The 22857-nt window shown below is 40.7% G+C and overlaps 1 protein-coding gene across 1 annotated transcript in view; it reads left to right on the forward strand.

The window, feature by feature from the left end:
- Positions 1–10036: 10036 nt before the first annotated feature.
- Positions 10037–22857, forward strand: part of kif3a.L (kinesin family member 3A L homeolog) — a gene marked incomplete at its 5' end in the record, with an annotated part of 28827 nt that continues 16006 nt past the window's right edge. The window contains 6 exon segments of the mRNA NM_001090799.1: positions 10037–10310; positions 17337–17481; positions 17732–17816; positions 19148–19253; positions 21047–21186; positions 21698–21895. Of these exon segments, the coding sequence (NP_001084268.1) occupies positions 10037–10310; positions 17337–17481; positions 17732–17816; positions 19148–19253; positions 21047–21186; positions 21698–21895 (948 nt within the window).

Consider the following 22857-nt stretch of genomic DNA (forward strand, 5'->3'; position numbering starts at 1 on the left):
TGTTAAACAAAAACTACATTACCCAACATGCATTGGGAGACAGGCTTGGCACAGTAGGGCAAGAAAAAACTACAAACCAGCCAAAAGCTCAAAAAGTAGCCCAAATCTGCACCATGGCTAGTTTGTACTTTCAATTAGTAGCCCAATTTGGCTGGAAAACTGCCAGCCTGGCAAACCTGATCTGCCCAAGTTAAGGCAGACACCCGAGCTCTGCCCCGGAAGCGTAGCGGCTGTTCTGCTATAAGCTTTGCGCTCCATTCCACTGCCTTAGCAAAAACACCCACTAATTCCAATCCGTTTCCTCGATCGGAAATGTAACCTTGTATCCCCGTGAAAAAAGTCGGGTTTTGAATTGAAAGCAATAAAAGTGGAGGCTGTATGGGGAATAATAAGGCACTAAGGGAACTGTCAATAACATTTCTATTGACAGTTTTTTTTAGAAAACAACGTTTATTGACAATTGTCTGCAGAGATAGTGTAATACAAGTTGAATTTGTTATTTACATAGCACCAACACATTTCTGCAGCGCTTTGCAGAGATTTGACATCATTCACCAGTCCTTGCCCCTGTGAAGCTATCTAGTTCAAACATATTTTATTTCAGGAGCCAATTCGTTGAGGCACAAAATTGGAACCAGGACTACTAGTAACTCATAGCAACCAATCTTCAAATATTGTTTATTGATCACCTGGTTGAGAGCTGTCTTTGCCCCCATTGACATAACTGTATGTCTTTATAGACCAGTAACTATACAGTATAGACTCAGAATGAAAGCTAAAAAAATGTTATTTCAAAACCAGAAGAAAGTCTGGTGGGATAGTGTTGTTGGACTTCTACTACAAACTTTTCTCTTGATAAATATAGCATTGTTTCTTCCATTCAGACTGTTTCTATGTTCAGTGTCCATCTCTGGCCCTGTTAGCATAGAATGTGAGGAATCAATAGTACAAGTTAACACATAGGGTGGCATTCAGCTGGACACATTTTAACAAATATTTCTGGGTGTGAGGGCCAACTCATAAGCCAAGGCGGGAAATTGGGGTAGGTAGAGTAGGCACATGCCTAGGGCGCAAAGCTGGGAGGCACCAGGCACGTACCTTCTGTGCCTTACACCCTAGTCTGGTTCCCTCTTGTCGCTCTGGCAGAGCCCAGTGCGCAAAAAACGAGGCACGTCCAAATGTGCTGCTGTCCCCTGCTGACCCCCGCCGAAAAACATTGGCATTAACATTGCCAACACCCGAGCACGCAAGCATCTGGAGGACTGCAAGAGGGTGTGGGCCAGGGTGCAATGGCACCCCCAGTAGTTCCGCCCCTGCCAACACCTTTAAAGCACTAATTTCTTGATGTAGCTTGCTACAGTGAATATTGCTTTTTGGTATATTGTTTGACCCATGGCAGGTTGGATCTACTCACTGTCCTGCACCTTACCCACATAGCGTATTTCACAGAATGAGCACTCCATACTTGAGTGGTGGTATAATCTCACTAAAAGTGCTGCAGAAATGTGTTGGCACCATATATGGCACCATATGAATAACATATAAATTATCATGGCTATTTTTCTGGATTGGTGCCCTGAGAAAAATATCCAAATAATATGCCCCAGATACCATCTCACATTACTACATGCACTATTGGGCAGTTCAACAAGTAGACATGTTTTTTTCCTATTATACACACTATCCCACAATTAAAAGCTCTTGCTCTATAAACACCATACAATGAATGTAGATTTAATGGGGTTTTCAACAAGGGTTACAATGTAATTTCTCCTACCGCACACCAGTAGTTCACCAATCCTACAACTGGTGGTGCGTTTCTTCCGTTGACCCAGCCGGGTCCCTTAGCAATGCAACGTTTCGGGGGGGTACACCCACCCGGGGAACACCCACCCTTCATCAGAATGAAGGGTGCCCCCCCCAAAAGGTGGGTGCCCCCCCAAATGTTGAATGTTTGGTGGCTGAATAAAAGGGGATACTCCCCGACTGCATTAACCAGTGTGTGTGTGTGGATCCGTTTTCTATACACATGTGTTTCAACAAGGGTTGCCACCTGTTCAGTTTTGACCCGAAACAGTTCGGTTTTTGTAAGGCCTGTTTGGGTCTGAACTTATGAAACCCAAACACTAATCTGGCCAATACATGAAAAGCATTATATTACTAAGATACTCACTAGGCTTTGGCGAATTTGACCCGTTTCGCTTCAACAAAAATTTGCCCCCATTAAAGTCCCTCACTTTACTTTGCCCATTAAAGTCCCTCACCTAAACATGGCTTAGTTACTATCAAGTACAGTTCATTTCTTATTATTACAGATACAAAACAAAGCAAATCAATCAAAAATATTAATGTTATATTCTAAATTAGCATTGCTGTATTTCAGAGCTTTCTGGATAATTGATTTCTGGTATAATAGATCTCATACCTGTAATTAAAGGATTGGGTGTAATCATCAAGCAGACTATAGCTAGACATAGGGTTGCCTCCTGTGTGGTTTTGAACTGGGCATCAACACTTTAAAACATTGAGAATACTGGATAGAAATCCAGCCAGTTGCATCTAAGTGATGCAATAACCTTGCCCTGGTGTCATCACTCCACCAACATCATTGTGCCCACCTCTGATGTCATCATGCCACTGCCTACATTACTGTCCCACCCCCAATGTTATCTGCCCCGCCCCCTGTGTTCAGGTTTAGCCATCAGCAAAAGTGGCAACTCTATTTCCAACCAGTGGCAGAACTTCCACCAAAGGCGACTGGTGACCAACTATTGCGGCACCCCAATAGCATCACAGCAGGGAAAGTCAATGGGTGCCAGCGTTCCAAGAACATTTAATAGACAGCGGGCACGCTGAAATATTTGCAGGCAACACAACAGCAATTCTTTATATCCCTTCCCATGCCAACCCGCTAGTAGCAGCGACTCTTCAAGAAGCCAAGCCCTGGGTGCCCAATATCAATGTTGCCATTGGCCATATAAAGCGTTAGGTACCGCCTACACGATGCTCTGCCACAACATCGCGCGCTCATTGGATGTCTGAGAGCCTCAAGTGGGCACCGCATTTGACTATTGGTCAACTAGGTTGTCATTGGAATTAATTGTCGTCCTTTGTACTGCTCATGCGCGTCAGCAGTGCCTGTGCCACTGGCTGGGGTTGAAGCTGCTCTGTCAGCAGGCGGGTCTTTACGGTGTGTCTCGTTCTGTAAGGCACTCCTGGGAGGCCCCGGTTCTGAGGTCACGACGAGTCACGGTGCTGCAGCGTGTGAACAATGCCGGTAAGGAGAGGCTCTCGCGTGTGTACTCTGTGCTTGGTACAGCTTGGTTGCTAGGGGCGGGGAAAGAGAACCGTATTGTTGGGTCAGTCACAGCCCAATACTGTGCCACAGACATTCTCCATTCCTTCTTTGCTGAGTGATTGTCTTTTTGTCATTATAATACAGGCCGCTGTCCGGCATAATGGCTGCCTTATATTGTTCTCTGCCTCCTCATGGAAATGTGTGTGTATAGGGCTAATAGAGCTCTATTTTTTCACTTTGCTCCTCCTCTTCCTCCACTCCAGTACACACATACACACACACATAACTATAATACATAAAAACCATGAATATCTTGTAAATTATGTCCTTATAAACGGTGCGTTCTGATGTCATCATTTATAAACGGTGCGTTCTGATGTCATCATTTATAAACGGTGTGTTCTGATGTCATCATTTATAAACGGTGCGTTCTGATGTCATCAGTTATAAACGGTGCGTTCTGATGTCATTTCTGTCACATGGCTCACAGAAATTTGTGTATTATAATAAATAAAGTACCCCCAGTTGCAAAATATGAGGATATTAGACGTTACCTCGGAGTTCCATGATTTGTATAAGGTCATGAAACTCCTCGGCTACTTCTAATATCCTTATAATTTACAAGAGGGGGTACTTTATTCACTATATAATGTACTCACTAAGGCTACAAACGCTATTGATTGGAGCTTTGCTGTGTAACATGGGGCAGCCCTCCTGCTATCTGTCCCTTCCAAACCCTGACATACAGCACATGTAATAATAAGGGTGCACCAAATAAACAAAAATTGATGCATTGAGCTGTTGACAATCACTTGACTTTGAATTCAGATCCTTCAAAAAGTGCTGGGATCCTGGAGTCAGAGCCTGAGCTGTTAAATAAAAAGATATAAGCAGTCCCCACAGTTAAGGCTAGGGGCACATGGGACTGATGAGCCGCTCCCTCGTATAGCTCCACTGAAAGGCACGGTGTTGGTCTGTGTGCAGTTACATTGAGCCTGAAAATGCACGTTTGTGTTTTTTGCCGCAAAATCCACTCACACAGGCCTGGACATAGTCTGACGCTGCCTGTCAGTGGAGCTACAAAATTTCTCCGGCAGCAAGCAAAACACAGGTGGCGAAGAAATGACCATCAGCTTGATAAAGAGCCAGGTGGGCTCGAAACGTTGCTCTGCTGTTGCCCTGCATGTGAAAAATAAAGGCTTTCTTTTAATCGGAGTGCTGCCCATTTGAATGTCTAACAAGAAATGACCATCTGCCTCATGTGCCTTAGCCTAAGGGTAGGACTACTTTAACGTTTCCGGCACAATCCAACGCACTGTGACAAAACGACAGTCGTGTCACGTCGGATCAACGCTGCTACACCATGTGACAATGCATCCACTTACCTTATTTTTGTCGCATGCGACTTGTCGCAGTGCGTCGGATCACACCGTAAATGTTCATGTAGTCCTACCCTAAAGCAGGGATCCCCAACTTTTGAACCTGTGAGCAAGATTGAGACGTAAAAGTAGTTGGGGAGCAACACAAGCATGAAAAACGTTCTTGGGCTACCAAATAAGGGCTGTGATTGGCTATTTGGTAGCTCCTATGTGGAATGCCAACCTACATTGGGGCTCTGTTTGACAGTGCACCTGGTTTTTATACAACCAAAACTTGCCTCCAAGCCTGTAATTCAAAAATAAGCACCTGCTTTGAGGCCACTGGGAGCAACATCCAAGGGGTTGGAGAGCAACACGTTGCTCACGAGCTACTGGTTGGGGATCACTGGCCTAAAGGATTTGACTATACACAAGTTTCTTAGGTTGATCAGCAATGTTTCAATCCCTTGAGCTTTAAAGGAGTGGCTCACCTTTAAGTTAACTTTTAGTGTGTGGCCTTCTTTTTATTATTTTTATAGTATTTGAATTATTTGCCTTCTTCTTCTTCTGACTCTTTCCAGCTTTCAAATGGGGGTCTCTAACGCCATCTAGCAACACATGCTCTGTAAGGCTACACATTTATTGTTATTGCTACATTTTATTACTCCTCTTTCTATTCAGGCCTTCTCCTATTCATATTCCAGTCTCTTATGCAAATCAGTACATGGTTGTTAGGGTCATTTGAACCCTAGCTACCAGATTACTGAAACAGCAAACTGGAGAGCTGCTGAATAAAAAGCTAAATCAACTCAAAAAGTACAATTAATAAAACATTAAAACCAATTGTAAATTCTCTCTACGTCATACTAAAAGCTGATTTAAAGGTGAAAACCCCCTTTAAGTCATCTTTGTAAGGCTATAGAAAATATCTGGGATCCTGTCATCTTAAAACATGTTTTTTTTTTTTTTCCAAAATGCATCAGTTAAGTGTGCTACTCCAGCAGAATTCTGCACTGAAATCCATTTCTCAAAAGAGCAAACAGATTTTTTTATATTCAATTTTGAAATCTGACATGGGGCTAGACATATTGTGAATTTCCCAGCTGCCCCTGGTCATGTGACTTGTGCCTGCACTTTAGGAGAGAAATGCTTTCTGGCAGGCTGCTGTTTTTCCTTCTCAATGTAACAGAATGTGTCTCAGTGGGACATGGGTTTTTACTATTGAGTGCTGTTCTTAGATCTACCAGGCAGCTGTTATCTTGTGTTAGGGAGCTGTTATCTGGTTACCTTCCCATTGTTCTTTTGTTTGGCTGCTGGGGGGAAAAGGGAGGGGGGTGATATCACTCCAACTTGCAGTACAGCAGTAAAGAGTGATTGAAGTTTATCAGAGCACAAGTCACATGACTTGGGGCAGCTGGGAAATTGACAATATGTCTAGCCCATGTCAGATTTCAAAATTGAATATAAAAAAATCTGTTTGAGAAATGGATTTCAGTGCAGAATTCTGCTGGAGCAGCACTATTAACTGATTCATTTTGAAAAAATGTTTTTTTTCCCATGACCCTTTAAAGAATTGCATGATACGTAAAAAGCCTGTTAAGCTAATATGGTGTTCCAGCTTCCTTACAAGGAAACTTTGGGCGACTTCGGAAAACGAAGCACTCCGATTGCCATCCCACTGGCGATTTAGATTCTAGTCGGCGGGAAGGCTTTTTGGGGAGATTAGTCGCCTGAAGAATCTCGGCGACTAAATCTCCCCGAATCTTCGCGTGTGTCTGCCCTTACACACATGAGGGGTCATTTACAACTGGAAGTGCATTGTGGTAAGTGCAATTTCAGACACAAATAGCCATATCTTCTAACCACATTGCAGCATTTTTTAAACAATAATTTCGGCGATGAGGGGGGGATATAGTTGAAGCAATTGCAGCTGCTGTGTCAGAAAGTGCACCATTGTGTTTCACTCTGCATTGGATGTTGAAACTTTTTTTGAAATGTCAGGATTAATTCTTTCAGGTAAAAAACATCAACCCGCACCCGACCCCCGAGAACCAGCACTCACACCAGAAATTAAACCATAGAAGTATATTCCCAATACTTTTATGTATCTGATCCCCTCATATTCCTCTATAAGGGGGCTGCCATATTTGTGCAGCAGGAGTCCGTTAGCATTAAAAATTCTGATAGGTTGAGAGGGACAGTCAGGTTGGCAAAACAGTCAGGTTTAGGAATTTCAAGTAACAAACACTTACAAAAGTAGACCTATTAGCTAAAAACAATCAACATGGCCTATAGGTAACTTTTAATGTGTCAGTATCACTTTCAGGGATCCAGGATTTGGTTTGCGATTCAGCTTTTTTCAGCAGGATTCGGCAAAATCCAAGTGCCTGGCTGAACCGAATCTGAAAAAGCACGTGAATTTTCATCACACAAACAAGGAATCCAAAAAATGTTTTGTGCCCACGGTTCTCTTTCTTCCCACTGTCCCTGATTTACTTATGCAAGTGAGGGTTGGGATTGGATTCCTGAAATAGTGGATTTGGTGTATCCCTAATCACTTAGCACTGCACCTATCGACACAGGTTGCTGTGGGGACCACGGATCATTCAAATCGATACATGTGCACTCACTCTGAGACAGGAGGGATAGACACAGAGACACTGAGCATAACTATGTATAAGTACAGGGAGTGGCTTTGAAACCTGTAATTGCCTGTAATGAATGGCACTGATCTGTGCAATTACTGTGGCTAAAGTTGCACAACTGCTGTTGTTCTTATTAAATGAGCCCTATGATGATGATGGAAATGTGGTTTTGGCCAGTATGTACTGTAATGTGTAATGATGTTATTAGCAATAAGAATATCATCTCACGCTAGTATGATACATTCCCCTGTGTGTGACTGGACAAATCTAGAGCACTGGAATTGTAGTTACTTTAAAGGGGGGTGGTTAACTTTTGGTATGTTGTAAAATGACTAATTCATTATTCAATTTTCAATCAAATGTGGGCGATGCTCAACTATAACTCACCGCTTGTTGTAGCGTCAGGTGCAAGCTGCTGGTCCCCCTGCCAGGGACCCACTTATAACTCCAAGAAACACACGCTGCAGCACTCCGAATCCTGTGAAAAGTGATTTATTGTGCTAACAAGTTTATTGGCACAATAAATCACTTTTCACAGGATTCGGAGTGCTGCACAGTGTGTTTCTTGGCATTATTCGATTTCCTATGCTTTTTTAATTATTTGCCTTTTTCTTCTGACACTCTCCAGCTGTCACACAGGGGTAACTGACCCCATCTGAAAACAAAAGCTTTGTAAGGCTGCAAATGTATTGTTATTGCTACTTTATATTACTCGTCTTTCTATTCTGGCCCTCTCCTAATAATTTTTCAGTCCCTTGTTCAAATCAATTCATAGTTGCTATGGTAATTTGGAACCTAGCAACTAAACTGCTGAATAAAAAGCTAAATAACCCAAAAACTACAAATAATAGAAAATGAAAACCAAATGCAAATCATCTCAGAATATCACTCTCTATATCATACTAAAATTTAAGCAAGATGGGAACAACCCCTGTAACAGGCAGATATGTATACCCTATTTATTAGAAATAATGTGCATGCCTTGGAAGCCTTAACTTATTGTACACAATTGGTTGTTATGGGTAACTGCCCCATGGCAAACTTAGTGCCTTTTTTTTTAATTCTCTTTTATTCCTTGTTTTTCAAAGAGTAATGTTAATACAAACAATCAATGTTGTCATTGTTTTGGCATATTAAACCTTTTTGTTTTTATCCCATTAGTATATTTTGTGTTTTTGTGAGCTCTTTGGAAGGGAGAGCGTCCAGGGTGATGGGTTTGTTAAAAACTTTCCCTATTATTTGGAAAATTCTTTCCAGTATGTCACCGCTTTGGGACATGTCCACCATATATGTTTATAATCACCAATTTCTGTACACCCTTGAAAACCAGGAGCTGGGGGTTGAAGGATCGTATCTGTTTTTCCTTGCAGGGGTGATGTGCCATCGCATTATCACCTTGTATGCTGATTCTTTTATTGCGGTATTTGGAGAGATTTTTGAGACCGTATTCCAGTTTAAGTTCCATTCTTGTTGAGATATTACTTGTCCTATATCTGCTTCCCAGTCAATCAAATGTTTCAAAGGGTCTTCTGAACCCATCAATATCATTTGTTTGTATAATAGTGAGAGGGTTCCCTTACATTTTTTCTGCTCGTTGGGAGCATGAACTTAGTGCCTTTTATTACATATGGGGGGTGTATGTTTAAATGATTTTCTAGTAGACAGGTATGAAGATCCAAATTACGGAAATAGCCGTCATCCGGAAAACCCAAAGTCCCGAGCACTCTGGGGTCCTATACCCGTTTTTAGACATGTATTAGCAGCCTCATTTTATCCATCAGCAAGGAGCACAATAGAACAGTACCATGGCTCTTTGCCACTGCTGATCTTTTGGGAGAATGCTTCAGGTAAGGCAAAAAAGAGGAGTGTTCATTGGTCACGTTCGCTTTAAAGGGCTTGTTCACCTTTGAGATAACTTTTAGTATGATGCAGACGATGATATTCTGAGACAATTTGCAATTGGTTTTCATTTTTTATAATTTGTGGGTTTTGAGTTATTTTTATTCAGCAGCTCTTCAATTTGCATTTTGGTAACTAGGGTCCAAATTACCCTAGCAACCATGCATTGATTTGAGTAAGAGACTGGAATATGAATAGAAGGATCAGTAATAAAAAGTAACAATAACAATACATTTGTAGCCTTATAGAGCATTTGTTTTTTAGAAGGGGTCAGCGACACCCCTTTGAAATCTGCAGAAAGTTAGAATAAAAAGGCAAATCACTATAAAACTATAAAAAAAAAAAAATTTTGAAAACCAATTGAAAAGTTGCTTAGAATTGGACTTTCTATAACATAATAAAAGTTACCTTAAAGGTGAACCACCCCTTTAATCTTCATTGTTGTGTGATTTCAATGTTGCATGTACTAATATTAGCAGTTATTGCATGGGATGTTATTTCCTTACATAGGAATCTTCCTTTATCAAACACTCCCTGCAGTGCTAAGAAGAGTAGGAACCGCGGTGTGTGTGTGTGTGTGTGTGTAGCCCAGCACTGTTTACTCTGATCTCTGACAGCCCATGCTGGGAAATTGAGAACTGTATGGTTAGTCAAGGTCAGCAGTACATTATCAGGTTGTAGAATTTAATTCTCACCTTTGTGGTTTAGACTTGTATTAATATAAGTGTCTCTTGACAATGTACACATATCCAGATTTATGCGTTTACAGCTGTTGCTCAGTGGTTTGGGACGATTCGGCTATTGATAGTTTTTAAAATTGTGATTGTGTCTTACAGATCAACAGAGCAGACAAGCCCGAGTCCTGTGATAACGTCAAGGTTGTGGTACGATGTCGTCCTCTCAACGAGCGAGAGAGAGCCATGAGCAGCAAGATGGCCGTTGGCGTGGATGAAATTCGAGGGACTATCAGTGTACACAAAGTGGACTCTATGAACGAGCCCCCCAAGACATTCACATTCGACACTGTTTTTGGGCCAGACAGTAACCAACTGGATGTCTACAACTTGACTGCTCGACCAATCATTGATTCTGTGCTCGAAGGCTACAATGGTATGGATTTTATTCCTTGGCGTCCGGCTGTATTCAAAGCTTTCTGTGTAAAGCCTTGGGGTTTTGTTGCAAATACTGCATTATAATCTTAGTTGTGCCTTAAAGGAATAGTTCAGTGTGAAAATTAAAACTGGGTAAATGGATAGGCTATGCAAAATAAAAAATGTTTCTAATATAGTTAGTTAGCCAAAAATGTAATACTGTATATAAAGACTGGAGTGAACAGATGTCTATTTAAAACAGTCAGAATCCAACTTCCTGCTTTTCAGCTCTATAACTCTGAGTTAGTCAGCGACTTGAAGGGGGGCCACATGGTACATTTCTGTTCAGTGAGTTTGTAAATGATCCCAAGCATTCAGCTCAGATTCAAAAGGAACAACCCATGTGGCCCTCCCTCAAGTCTCTGATTGGTTACTGCCTGGTAACCAGGGTAACCAGTCAGTGTAAACCAAGAGAGCTGAAAAGCAGGAAGTAGTGATCTGACTGACAGGTTATACATCAAATCACTCCAGCCTTTATACATTACATTTTTGGCTAACTAACTATATTAGAAACATTTTTTATTTTGCACAGCCTATCTATTTACCCAGTTTTTATTTTTACACTGAACAATTCCTTTAAAGGAATCGTAACACCAAAAAAATGAAAGCGTTTTAAAAGCAATGAAAATATCATGTAGTGTTGCCCTGCACTGGTAAAACTGATGTGTTTGCTTCAGAAACACTACTATTGTTTATATAAATAAGCTGCTGTGTAGCAATGGTGGAAATTGGAAAAAAAAGCTATATGGCACAGGTTAAATAGTGGATAAAGGATAACACCATTATGTTCTACAGAGATTATCTGCTGTGTAACTTGAGCCCTTTCTCATTTGAATGGCTGCCCCATTGCTACACAGCAGCTTATTTATATAAACAATAGTAGTGTTTTTGAAGCAAACACACCAGTTTTACTAGTACTGGGCAACACTGCATTATAATTTTATTACTTTAAAACAATTTAATTTATTGATGTTACTGTTCCTTTACATGGTGGCAAGCGAGTTCACTGAGAAGGTTTGGCCAGCTTGCCCCTCCCTTTTGAATTGGTCTTCATTATTCCCTTTTCTTTCATAGTTCAGTTTCTAACTGTACCGTATATACTCGTGTATAAGCCGACCCGCGTATAAGCCGAGGTACCTAATTTTACCTATGAAACCCAGAAAAACGTATTGACTCGCGTATAAGCCTAGACACAACTCAGAAAAGTCTCAGAAATATCAAACAGTCGGTTTAATGTTAAAAATCAAGCCATGATGCTTAAAACATTAATTCATAAAAACAAGCACAAGTTTAAAAAAAAAAATGTAATTGATTGGCCAGGCAGCAGCTAGTCGTACCCATCTCATAACAAAGGGAACAAACATCCCAACAGATCCACTCAATAGCCACATATATAAATAAAATACAGGTGCTAAGAGCAGCAGTGATAGATAGATAGATGATAGATATGGGGCTAGCCAGGATAGTACAGTATGTAGTAGACAGTAGGAAGACAAAAAGTTAGGGGCCACGGGGAAACAGTAGAAGGCATGTTCCCCAGCGACTCTACCCCTAACCATACAGAGTGGCTGCTTCCCCCAGTTACCGTAAGTAGAAGGCGTCGTCAGGAGGTGTCAGGCCCCGTCATGTGTAGCGACAGGGGGTGCCGGCTTTACTTCTAGCCCCCAACCAACTCAACTGCACACACAACATTCCACCACCGGGCCCAAGGCGGCTTAGAGGGAGGCGGGGGAGCCATTTTTACTTCCCAACCATCTCTCCTGAAAGTTTTTTTTACACGCGATCGATGCCGGCTCCCCTGCACTGCGAGGGAGAATAAAGAGCGACTGCGCCAAGATAGAAGGAAAGCACCGAATGTAAAGCCTACCTGGCCGCAAGCAAATCCGGGCGTAAGGAAGGTCCAGCGTAGCGCAATGTGCGTGGAGGCGTTCTATTCCCATGTCATCGTGATCAAACATGTCTGTGTGTTTTTCTCTGACTTCCTGATTGTGCTCCGGTTGCCTGTAAGTGCTGGGCCGCTCCTGCCGCCCCGTCTATATACATGTACTGCCCATTGTAAGAGAACTACCACTGACTGACATTCTCTCTCGCTTATATTACCGGTAATACACGTACGCGCACATACACGTATTGATTTTACACCGTGAACACTGCCGCCGCCGCTCTGGTTTAAATGACCAGATGAAGAGCGGGGACCCGCGTATAAGCCGAGGTAGGATTTTCAAGCACATTTTGGGTGCTGAAAATCTCGGCTTATACGCGAGTATATACGGTATATGAAATTGTGGACAGCTAATATCACAAGTGGTATTTTCTCCACTGGCGTATTTTTCACACCTGTTTTTTTTTTTCCCTTCTGGTGTATTTACGTGAATCTACTGTCATCACACGGGCAGGAATTTGACCCATAAACTAGCAACTGTGCATTTTCAGGCCAAAATTAAAAATATTGTCATCAAGTCTCATTTTGAGTGTCCAGACGGCAACCATAGCTATGTATGATAAAGCAAAAATGATTCTAAAATGTTAATGTGCAGTTGTATAAGCATTGCCCTTTATTTCTACTGAAGTACATATTTTACTGTGTCTGGTATCAAATCTGCATTCATAATCATAATGCTGGCATGACACACATTCACAGCACAAGCCTTTCAGAGGCCAAGGCCATTAGCACAATGACTCTCTTTGTAGTAATAACATAGGCATGCTGGATTTCCCCCCAAGCTTGTCTTTAAATGGGTTGTCATCCTTCCTGCTTTGTGTTAATTCATTATGGATTTCTGCCCCTGTAAGAATTTGTTTTACTACTTTTACTACTTTTGTTGGTGAATCTGGTGACTTAGGATTCATGTGAGTTTTTAAAAACTCCCGTAAACTCCCATAAATTCAAATCGAAATTTATTTAAAGGGATACTGTCATGGGAAAAAAAAAAGAAAATCAAAATGAATCGGTTAATAGTGCTGCTCCATCAGAATTCTGCACTGAAATCCATTTCTCAAAAGAGCAAACAGATTTTTTTATATTCAATTTTGAAATCTGACATGGGGCTAGACATATTGTCAATTTCCCAGCTGCCCCAAGTCATGTGACTTGTGCTCTGATAAACTTCAATCACTCTTTACTGCTGTACTGCAAATTGGAGTGATATCACCCCCTCCCTTTTCCCCCCCAGCAGCCAAACAAAAGAACAATGGGAAGGTAACCAGACAGCAGCTTCCTAACACAAGATAACAGCTCCCTGGTAGATCTAAGAACAACACTCAATAGTAAAAACCCATGTCCCACTGAGACACATTCTGTTACATTGAGAAGGAAAAACAGCAGCCTGCCAGAAAGCATTTCTCTTCTAAAGTGCAGGCACAAGTCACATGACCAGGGGCAGCTGGGAAATTGACAAAATGTCTAGCCCCATGTCAGATTTCAAAATTGAATATAAAAAAATCTGTTTGCTCTTTTGAGAAATGGATTTCAGTGCAGAATTCTGCTGGAGTAGCACTGTTAACTGGTGTGTTTTGAAAAAAACATTTTCCGATGACAGGATCCCTTTCAAAAAATAAATAAATAAATTTAAAAAAAAATCTAAATTTTTAAAAATCAATTAAATCCACCCTGAAAAACGAATTGAATTTTTCTCAGGAAGGCTGCAAACAATTCCAAATTTATCTGTGGACGTCTCGCATTGACCTAAACAGCAATTCAGCAGGTTTAAGGTGGCGAATAGTCGAATTTGAGTTCTTAAAGGGGCTGTTCACCTTCAAGATAACTTTTAGTATGATGTAGAGAGTGATATTCTGAGACAATTTGCAATTTGTTTTCATTTTTTATTATTGAAGGCTTTTGAGTTATTTCGCTTTATTCAGCAGCTCTTCAATTTGCATTTCAAGCAATCTGGTAACTAGGGCCCAAATTACTCTAGCAACCATGCATTGATTTGAATAAGAGACTGGAATATGAATAGGAGAGAGTTTGAATAGAAAGATAAGTAGTAACTAGGGTTGCCACCTTTTCTGGAAAAAAATACCAGCCTTCCTATATATTTAACTTTTTTTCCTATTAATAACATTGGGATCAGCCATCATTTTTACCGGCCGTGGCAACCCTAGTAGTAACAAGTAACAATAACAATACACTTGTAGCCTTACAGAGCATTTGTTTTTTAGAAGAGGACAGCGACGCCCATTTGAAAGCGGCAAAGAATCAGAAGAAAAAGACAAATATAAAACTATAAGAAATATATAATGAAAACCAATTGAAAAGTTGCTTAGAATTGGTTTTTCTATAACATAATAAAAGTTACCTTAAAGGTGAACCACCCCTTTAAAGGGCCAGAGTATGATAAATCTTGAAAAAACTCGAATCGAATTTGAATAACTCCCTAGTCGAATATGACCGTTTTGACCATAAAAAAACTAGAAAACTAGAATTTCAAATTCGAATTTTCAATTCGACCCTTACTGAATTTTGTATTGCACACAGCAGTTGGCAGTGATAGGTGTCCGAAAAATGATGAACCACTGGGACGTTTCTGTTCTCTCTTTTTTTTTTTTTTTTTTTTTTTTTTTAAATGCACTAGTGGCTTCTGAATTCAATGCAATAACAGGAAATGAAAGATAGAAATAAAAGCAAGTGCTGTGGGACTTAGAAGCAAAAGTATGGGGGGGGGGGAAATAAACAAAGTAAGCAGTTTTGATGAGAATCAAATGTGTCTGTTTGAAGTATGTCATCTGGCATGAAAGTTCCAGTTTAAAGGAAAACTATACCCCCAAAATGAATACTCAAGCAACCGTTTATATCAAATTAAGTGGCATATTAAAGAATCTTATCAAACTGAAATATATATTTAAGTAAATATTGCCCTTTTACATCTCTTGCCTTGAGCCACCATTTTGTGATGGTCTGTGTGCTGCCTCAGAGATCACCTGACCAGAAATACTACAACTCTAACTGTAACAGGAAGAAGTGTTGAAGCAAAAGACACAACTCTGTCTGTTTATTGGCTCATGTAACCTGGGACATGTATAGTTTGTTTGTGTACATCATGAATCCTAGGATCCCAGGGGACGGCCCTTATTTTTTAAAATGGCAATTTTCTATTTATGATTACCCAATGGCACATACTACTAGAAAAGTATATTATTATGAAAATGGTTTATTTACATGAAGCAGGGTTTTACACATGAGCTGTTTTATGCGATATATTTTTATAGAGACCTACATTGTTCTGGGGGCATAGTTTTCCTTTAATTATGTCTAATAATATGAACGTTATCACATTTTACTTCCTGCTCATGCTAGCAAAATACAACCCGTAGAGTGATCTGCTGAAAGCCTAGCCAGCTGTAGTTGGGAGAAGGAAGGGGTTTGCTTATACAGAGGGCTTCTCATTTGACTGCTAATTTGTTTTGACTTTGCTCATAAAAACCTGTTGTCCTTCAGACCTCTGGAGGATGATCTGCTTTGCATATATGTAGTAGTGAAATTAAAGGGGTTGTTCACCTTTCAGATAACTTTTAGTATAACGTAGAGAGTGATATTCTGTGACAATTTGCAATTGGTTTTCATTTTTTATTATTTAAGGTTTTTGAGTTATTTAGCTTTTTATTCAGCAGCACTTCAATTTCTATGTATAACTTTATTTGTTAAGCGCTGTTAAGGAGCCGCAGCGCTGTACAGTGCATAATATACATAAAAGTATCCATGGGGGAGACAAATCACATAATAAATATATACAGAATCATATGACAAAGAGCTTAAGTGCTGTGTGGTAAGACGAGACATTGTGGGAAGGAGGTCCCTGCCCCGTAGCAGCGCGCTGAGTTAACCGGGTTGATAGTCATGCCGTCAATAGTAATGGTGAAAGGAAGAGAAGGGCTCGGTTTGGGTGGAAAGACCATGAGCTCAGTCTTGGCCAAGTTGAGCTTGAGGTGGTGTTGGTTCATCCAGGAAGAGATAGCTCCTAGGCAGTCTGCTATCTGGGTTTGAACATCAGGGGTTAGTGAGGGAGTGTCTAAATATATCCGAATGTCATCGGCATCGGGATATTTAAGGCCAAATGAAGATATAAGGTCTCCTAAAGAGAGAGTGTACAAGGAGAACAACAGAGGACCAAGTACAGAACCCTGAGGCACCCCCACATTAAGATGAACAGGAGGAGAGGATTTGTTTGCATTTAAAGCAATCTGGTAGCTAGGGTCCCAATTACCCTAGCAACCATGCATTGATTTTGAATAAGAGACTGGAATATGTATAGAAGAGGCCTGAATAGAAAGATGAGTAATAAAAAGTAGCAATAACAATTAATGTATAGCCTTACTGAGCATTTGTTTTTTAGAAGGGGTCAGCAACGCCCATTTGAAAGCTGCAAAGAATCAGAAGACAAAGGCAAATAACGATGAAACTATAAAAAATAAATAATGAAAACCAATTGAAAAGTTGCTTAGAATTGCCCATTCTTGAACATAGTAAAAGTTACCTAAAATGTGAACCACCCCTTTAAGCGTCAATGTGATCTCTATATCTGTCTGGGACTGTTAGGAAGGCAGTGTTTAAAGTCCAAAGATGGACACAGATTTGCAATTTTTGTGCACTTCCCCACAAAAACATTGCTGCCTGCATTTGGCAGGCAAACAGTGCAGAATATTTAATTGATTGTATTTAGAAAGTTTCAAAATTCAGTATGAGGAAGCTTACGGTATATTAAATTTTCATTTTCGCAATAGTTACCCTTTAAGTATCTAGCTTGAGAAGACACTCCTCTGTGTATCAGCAGTATTCACAAAGAAACTACATATCAAGTCAAGCTTTATACTTTTAATTTTAGAGGCCAGGAGTTTCTCTCTTTCAATACATTATGCTATTACATATACAGTAAGACATGATCAAGCTTGTATTATCTTTATCATATTTTATGTAAACAACCACCTTTCTTTTTCACTGATCGTTGCATGCTTAAAGTTTTCCTTTAATCCTGGATTCTTTTTCCAGGCACTATATTCGCATATGGACAGACTGGAACAGGCAAAACTTTTACTATGGAAGGAGTTCGAACAGTTCCAGAACTCCGAGGGATCATTCCTAATTCCTTTGCTCATGTATTTGGACATATAGCTAAAGCTGAAGGGGATACACGGTAAGTCAGGGACCAAAATTTTTTTTTCATATACAGACACTACTTTACTGACCCTAATGTGATCACTTCAAATGCTGCAAAACCATTACAGGGGAAAAACCTATGCAAACACGTGGGCTACGTCCTGGTTGCAAACACGTGGGCTACGTCCTGGTTGGGCACAGGAAAAGCAATAGCAAACCTGTTCTTATAATCATCAATAGGCTTATTGTAGTTCTTTTTAATGACCTTGTCATTTACATATATACAGATTTTTGGTGCGCGTCTCTTATCTGGAGATTTATAATGAAGAAGTGCGGGACTTGCTTGGGAAGGATCAGAACCAGAGGCTGGAGGTAGGAAGCTTTTGTGCCAGTTTTCAGTATTGCAGTATTGTGTAGCACAACTTTTAGGGGCCGATTCACTAACTTCGAGTGAAGGATTCGAAGTAAAAAAACCTTCGAATTTCGAAGTTTTTTTTGGGCTACTTCGACCATCGAATGGGCTACTTCGACCTTCGACTACGACTTCGAATCGAAGGATTCGTAGTAAAAATCGTTCGACTATTCGACCATTCGATAGTCGAAGTACTGTCTCTTTAAAAAAAACTTCGACCCCCTAGTTCGCCATCTAAAAGCTACCGAAGTCAATGTTAGCCTATGGGGAAGGTCCCCATAGGCTTGCCTAACTTTTTTTGATCGAAGGATATTCCTTCGATCGTTGGATTTGAATCGTTCGATTCGAAGGATTTTATCGTTCAATTCGAAGGATTTTATCGTTCGATCAAAGGAATAATCCTTGGATCGTACTATCTGCGCTAAATCCTTCGATATTCGAAGTCGAAGGATTTCAATTCCCAGTCGAATATCGAGGGTTAATTAACCCTTGATATTCGACCCTTAGTGAATCAGCCCCATAAAGATTTTTTTTGACGCATACAAATAAATAAATAAAATGATATATTCTATATATGTCCACAGCAATAACTCGGCACTAACAAGACTTGATTAAAAAAATCCTTTTTATTGTGCAAATAAATCAAGATCAGACAAAAGTCTGACTATGTGATCGAAACGTTGACTTTGCAAAATAAAAATAATTTTTTTATTTTTTAAGCAAGTCCTGTGAGTACTTGCTGAACTACCACTCAACAGGGAGAGAGAGAAAATAAACAAAAACATGGAGAAATATATGCTGCATCTTATTGACTAGTTTATGGGCGCTTTCATTGGTCTGTCTGACTGATATCTGCCCCAAAATCAGGCAGGTTTGAAAATCCCATTGGGCCAGAACCAAAGCAGTACATTGATGCTATTCTCTCCAAAAAGGTCTGTGTAGCCCATATTATTTGGACTAGAGAATATAAACAGCCAGACTGATACCGATTTCAGTTCCTCAGAAAGCTTGGGATGATCAAGATGTTTTATTTTTGCAGAAAATGAGCAGTGGTATTTTCATTGGATAGCAGTCATTTCAACCTTGTTACTACCCCATAAATCTCTGTTTTCTTATTGCTATTATTGGAATGTTTTATGACTTCCTGAATAAGTTGTTGCTGTTCCCTTTGCACATAATTGTCAGGCCAGCCACACCTGGAAGATTAACTGCTGTTCCAATTCTACTCTTTTTACAAGTTTATAAAAAATAAAAAAAAGTAATAATGTTACTAAAACTTACTGTATTCCAGGTGAAAGAGAGACCTGATGTTGGAGTTTACATTAAGGACTTGTCTGGTTATGTTGTAAACAATGCAGATGACATGGATAGAATCATGACCTTGGGACACAAAAATCGTAAGTTCTGCTGCCACTGTCTACTTGCCAACCGAAACCTAATATTATAATAATATGGGGCATATATGCATCTTATTTCTATGGTTCTGGAAAAGCAGAGTTGAAGTGATTGCTCCTACCAGTGCACTGGAATGGAATGTATATTTTCTGCCATTATCAAATTTCTGGCTGATCCTCAAGCTGTCCAGCATAACTGCACCTACTTTCCCTAGCTGCATATTCTTGCTGTAGTTTTTAATGATTTCTTACTGCTAAGATGAATAACAAAATGCTGTCCACTGTCCCAGACAGGGTCCGACTGGGCCGGCAGGACACTGGGAAAAGATCCGGTGGGCCCCAGCTCTTTTTTTGTCCCGGCCAGTAGTGATGTGTGGGTCGAGAATTTCTCGACCTGCACCCGACCCTAACCCACCCCCTCCTGAACCGCACCCGGCCCGGGCCCGCTCCTGCCCTCTTTTTGTATACCCGCGCCTGACCCGCCCCCCAGTGACACCACAAAAGGGACGGGGCGGGCAGGCGGAAGTCTATAAATTTCCGGCTCCAGAAGCTGCCAGTAGGTCGCGGACTGGGAGAGCGGGAGAAGAGCTCGACCTGCACCCATCCGCTACCTGAAAATTTTGTGTGTGTGTGTGTCATGGTTTGTGGCTGGAATAGGGGCACAGAGAGGATTTTGTGGCTGGGGTGCCCAGGGAATGGTGTGGGGGGGCCTCTGAGGCTGCAGGCAGGGTGGGCCCCCCAGTCGGCACTGGTCACAGAATTGTATCCATAACCCGTTTCCATTCATTCAGAGCCACCATTAGTAGCAGCTGCAACTTACCTACTGACTGGACTTGTTTGGGGGCAAAATCTGAGCAGAGGCTTTTCTGTCCCTTACTCTGAACTGTAAGAACATCCGTCAGAACTGTATGAGCTGCCACTGTGTTCCATTCCAGTTGTTAGGTTGGCATTTGCAGGCATCATAGTGGGTCTGTAGAGGGATTTACAGCTTGTTAGCTGGCATGTTTACTGGGAGGCACATTTATCAAGGGTTGAATTTCGAACTCATGTGAATTTTTTTTAAACTCCCCTAAGCACCCATAAATTCAAAATTCGACAAGTCGGAATTCATTAAGAAAATTAGGAATGCACCGAATCCAGGATTCGGTTCAGGATTCAGCCTTTTTCAGCAGGATTTGGATTCCTGGAAGTAAAAAAGCTTTTCCCCTTCCCACCCCTATTTGCATATGCAAATTCGGATTTGGTTCAGTATTCGGACGAATCTTTCGTGAAGGATTCGGGGGTTCGGCCCAATCCAAAATAGTGGATTTGGTGCATCCCTAAAGAAAATCAAATTTTTTTAAACTCGGATGAATTATAAGCAACCTGAAAAGTCTAATCAAATTGGATGAAACTTGATTCAAGTTTTTCCTCCGCAAAAAATCTCGAATGTCAGGAAGGCTGCAAACATGTCCAAATTGATATCCCATTGACTAAAACAGCAATTCAACAGATTATAGGTGGCGAATAGTCAAATTCAAATTCTTAAAGGGCCAGAGTATGATAAATCTTGAAAATCGAGTCGAATTTGGATAACTCCCTAGTCAATTTGACCATAAAAAATATAATTTGCCCCAGGATGTTCATTATATACAACTGTTTCCAGTATTGCTTTACAAGATTTCCCTTTTATGGCTGGAGTTGTCACTTTGAATCATGGGTATGAGATGTACTGCTGTCTAGTATTAGGCATATCAATAAAGAACTGTAATATTGTGACTGTTCAATAATGAAGGATTCTCATTTTTTCTCCCAAGGGTCCGTTGGGGCCACTAATATGAATGAACACAGTTCTCGTTCCCATGCTATCTTTACAATTACTATTGAATGCAGCGAGAAAGGAGCAGATGGAAACATTCACGTTCGCATGGGAAAGCTTCACCTTGTAGATTTGGCAGTAAGTATTTTCTGAGAATGAAATTGAAAATGTATTGCTTCCATTTGCTCAGAGCTGTAAAATCATATTAACAACCTGAAATGTGTTAAGCTGAACACTTGGCCCATACACCAATATGGTATTTTCACAGTTTCAAAAATGCCAAGTGTAAGACTGCTCTGAAGATTTGACCGAATCATGGATTTGGTGCATTCCTAGCTAAATAAAACAATAGTTTGTGATTGATAAGTCTGTTATCATATCAGTTACAATTCTGTAATAATTAAAAACAGACATCCCCTTGCAAAACTGATTAGATTACATAAATTAAGTTTTTAACAAAATCTCATCCTTTTAAAGAAGCCCAAAAATAGCTTGAGCAGTGTGATTGGTTGGCGTCCAGTTTTCACTGTACATCACCCTAGTTTGCACCGCTATGCACAATGGTGTGAGGATTGGCCTTAGGTGTACACAATTACGACTTCAAATGACTGTTGTTCAATATTCAATATTCTTTGCCTGTTATTTGCAGGGCTCAGAGCGACAAGCAAAAACAGGGGCAACTGGACAGAGACTTAAGGAAGCCACAAAGATAAATCTGTCACTTTCAACCCTGGGTAATGTCATCTCTGCTTTAGTTGATGGTAAGAGTACTCATGTGCCCTACAGGAATTCCAAACTAACTCGGCTGCTGCAGGATTCACTGGGTGGGAACTCCAAGACCATGATGGTAAGAGTTGCTTGCTGAGCTATAATCCCTAGGGGTTTATAACTCCGTATATGTATCTTTGTAAAAAACATCATCCCATATATTCCACTGTTAGCAGAGCTATTGACAAGCTTGGCCCACACCTACAGTGAAGTATCTATGTATGTATAACTTTATTTATAAAGCTCTACCGGTGACAGAGCGCTGTACAATCTTGGGGGCAAATTTCCTAAGCGGCGAAAATGTGCCAGCGACGGCTTCGCACCCATCGCCACGCTTCACCAGACATAAATTCAATAGGACAAAGCCAATTCACTACAGTGCGAAATTGCGTCCAGGGCGCTGAACGTTTTTGGGAAGTCTGGGAATGAGGTAACCTTCAGTAAAATCTGAATCTTAGTGAATTTGCGGAGTTACGTCCGTTCGCCAGAGTGAAAATTTGCTTGGCGTTAGATTGCGAAGCAACGCTAGAGTCTATCTCCTTCGCTAGCGAAGTGACGCCTGCGCCCGTTAGGAAATTGGCGAAGTTCCGAAAATGACGTCACGCTGGCAAATTTTTCGCTAGCGTTAGTCACTTCGCCCTTTAGGGAATCTGCCCTTTGGAATGTACAAAAGTACACACAAAAGTTCACATAGGGAGGACAAGTATTATAATACATGCAATAAATAAGTATACACAGATTAAATGCCATGTGGTACAGGTATGGGACCAGAATGCTCGGGACCTGGTCAGATAACGGATTTTCCGTAATGTGATTTTTCACACCTTAAGTCTGCTCGAAAATCATGTAATCATTAAATAAACCCAATAAACTGGTTTTGCCTCCAATAAGGATTAATTATATCTTAGTTTGGATCAAGTACAAGGTAATGAGTCGATGGGAGCTTTATGGATAACGGGTTTCTGAAAAATTGATCCAATATCTGCATATGAAACAGTAGGAAGGAGATCCCTGCCCCACAGAGCTTCCAGTCTATGCTCT

The sequence above is a fragment of the Xenopus laevis genome, chromosome 3L, assembly GCF_017654675.1.
Source record: "Xenopus laevis strain J_2021 chromosome 3L, Xenopus_laevis_v10.1, whole genome shotgun sequence".
NCBI lineage: Eukaryota > Metazoa > Chordata > Amphibia > Anura > Pipidae > Xenopus > Xenopus laevis.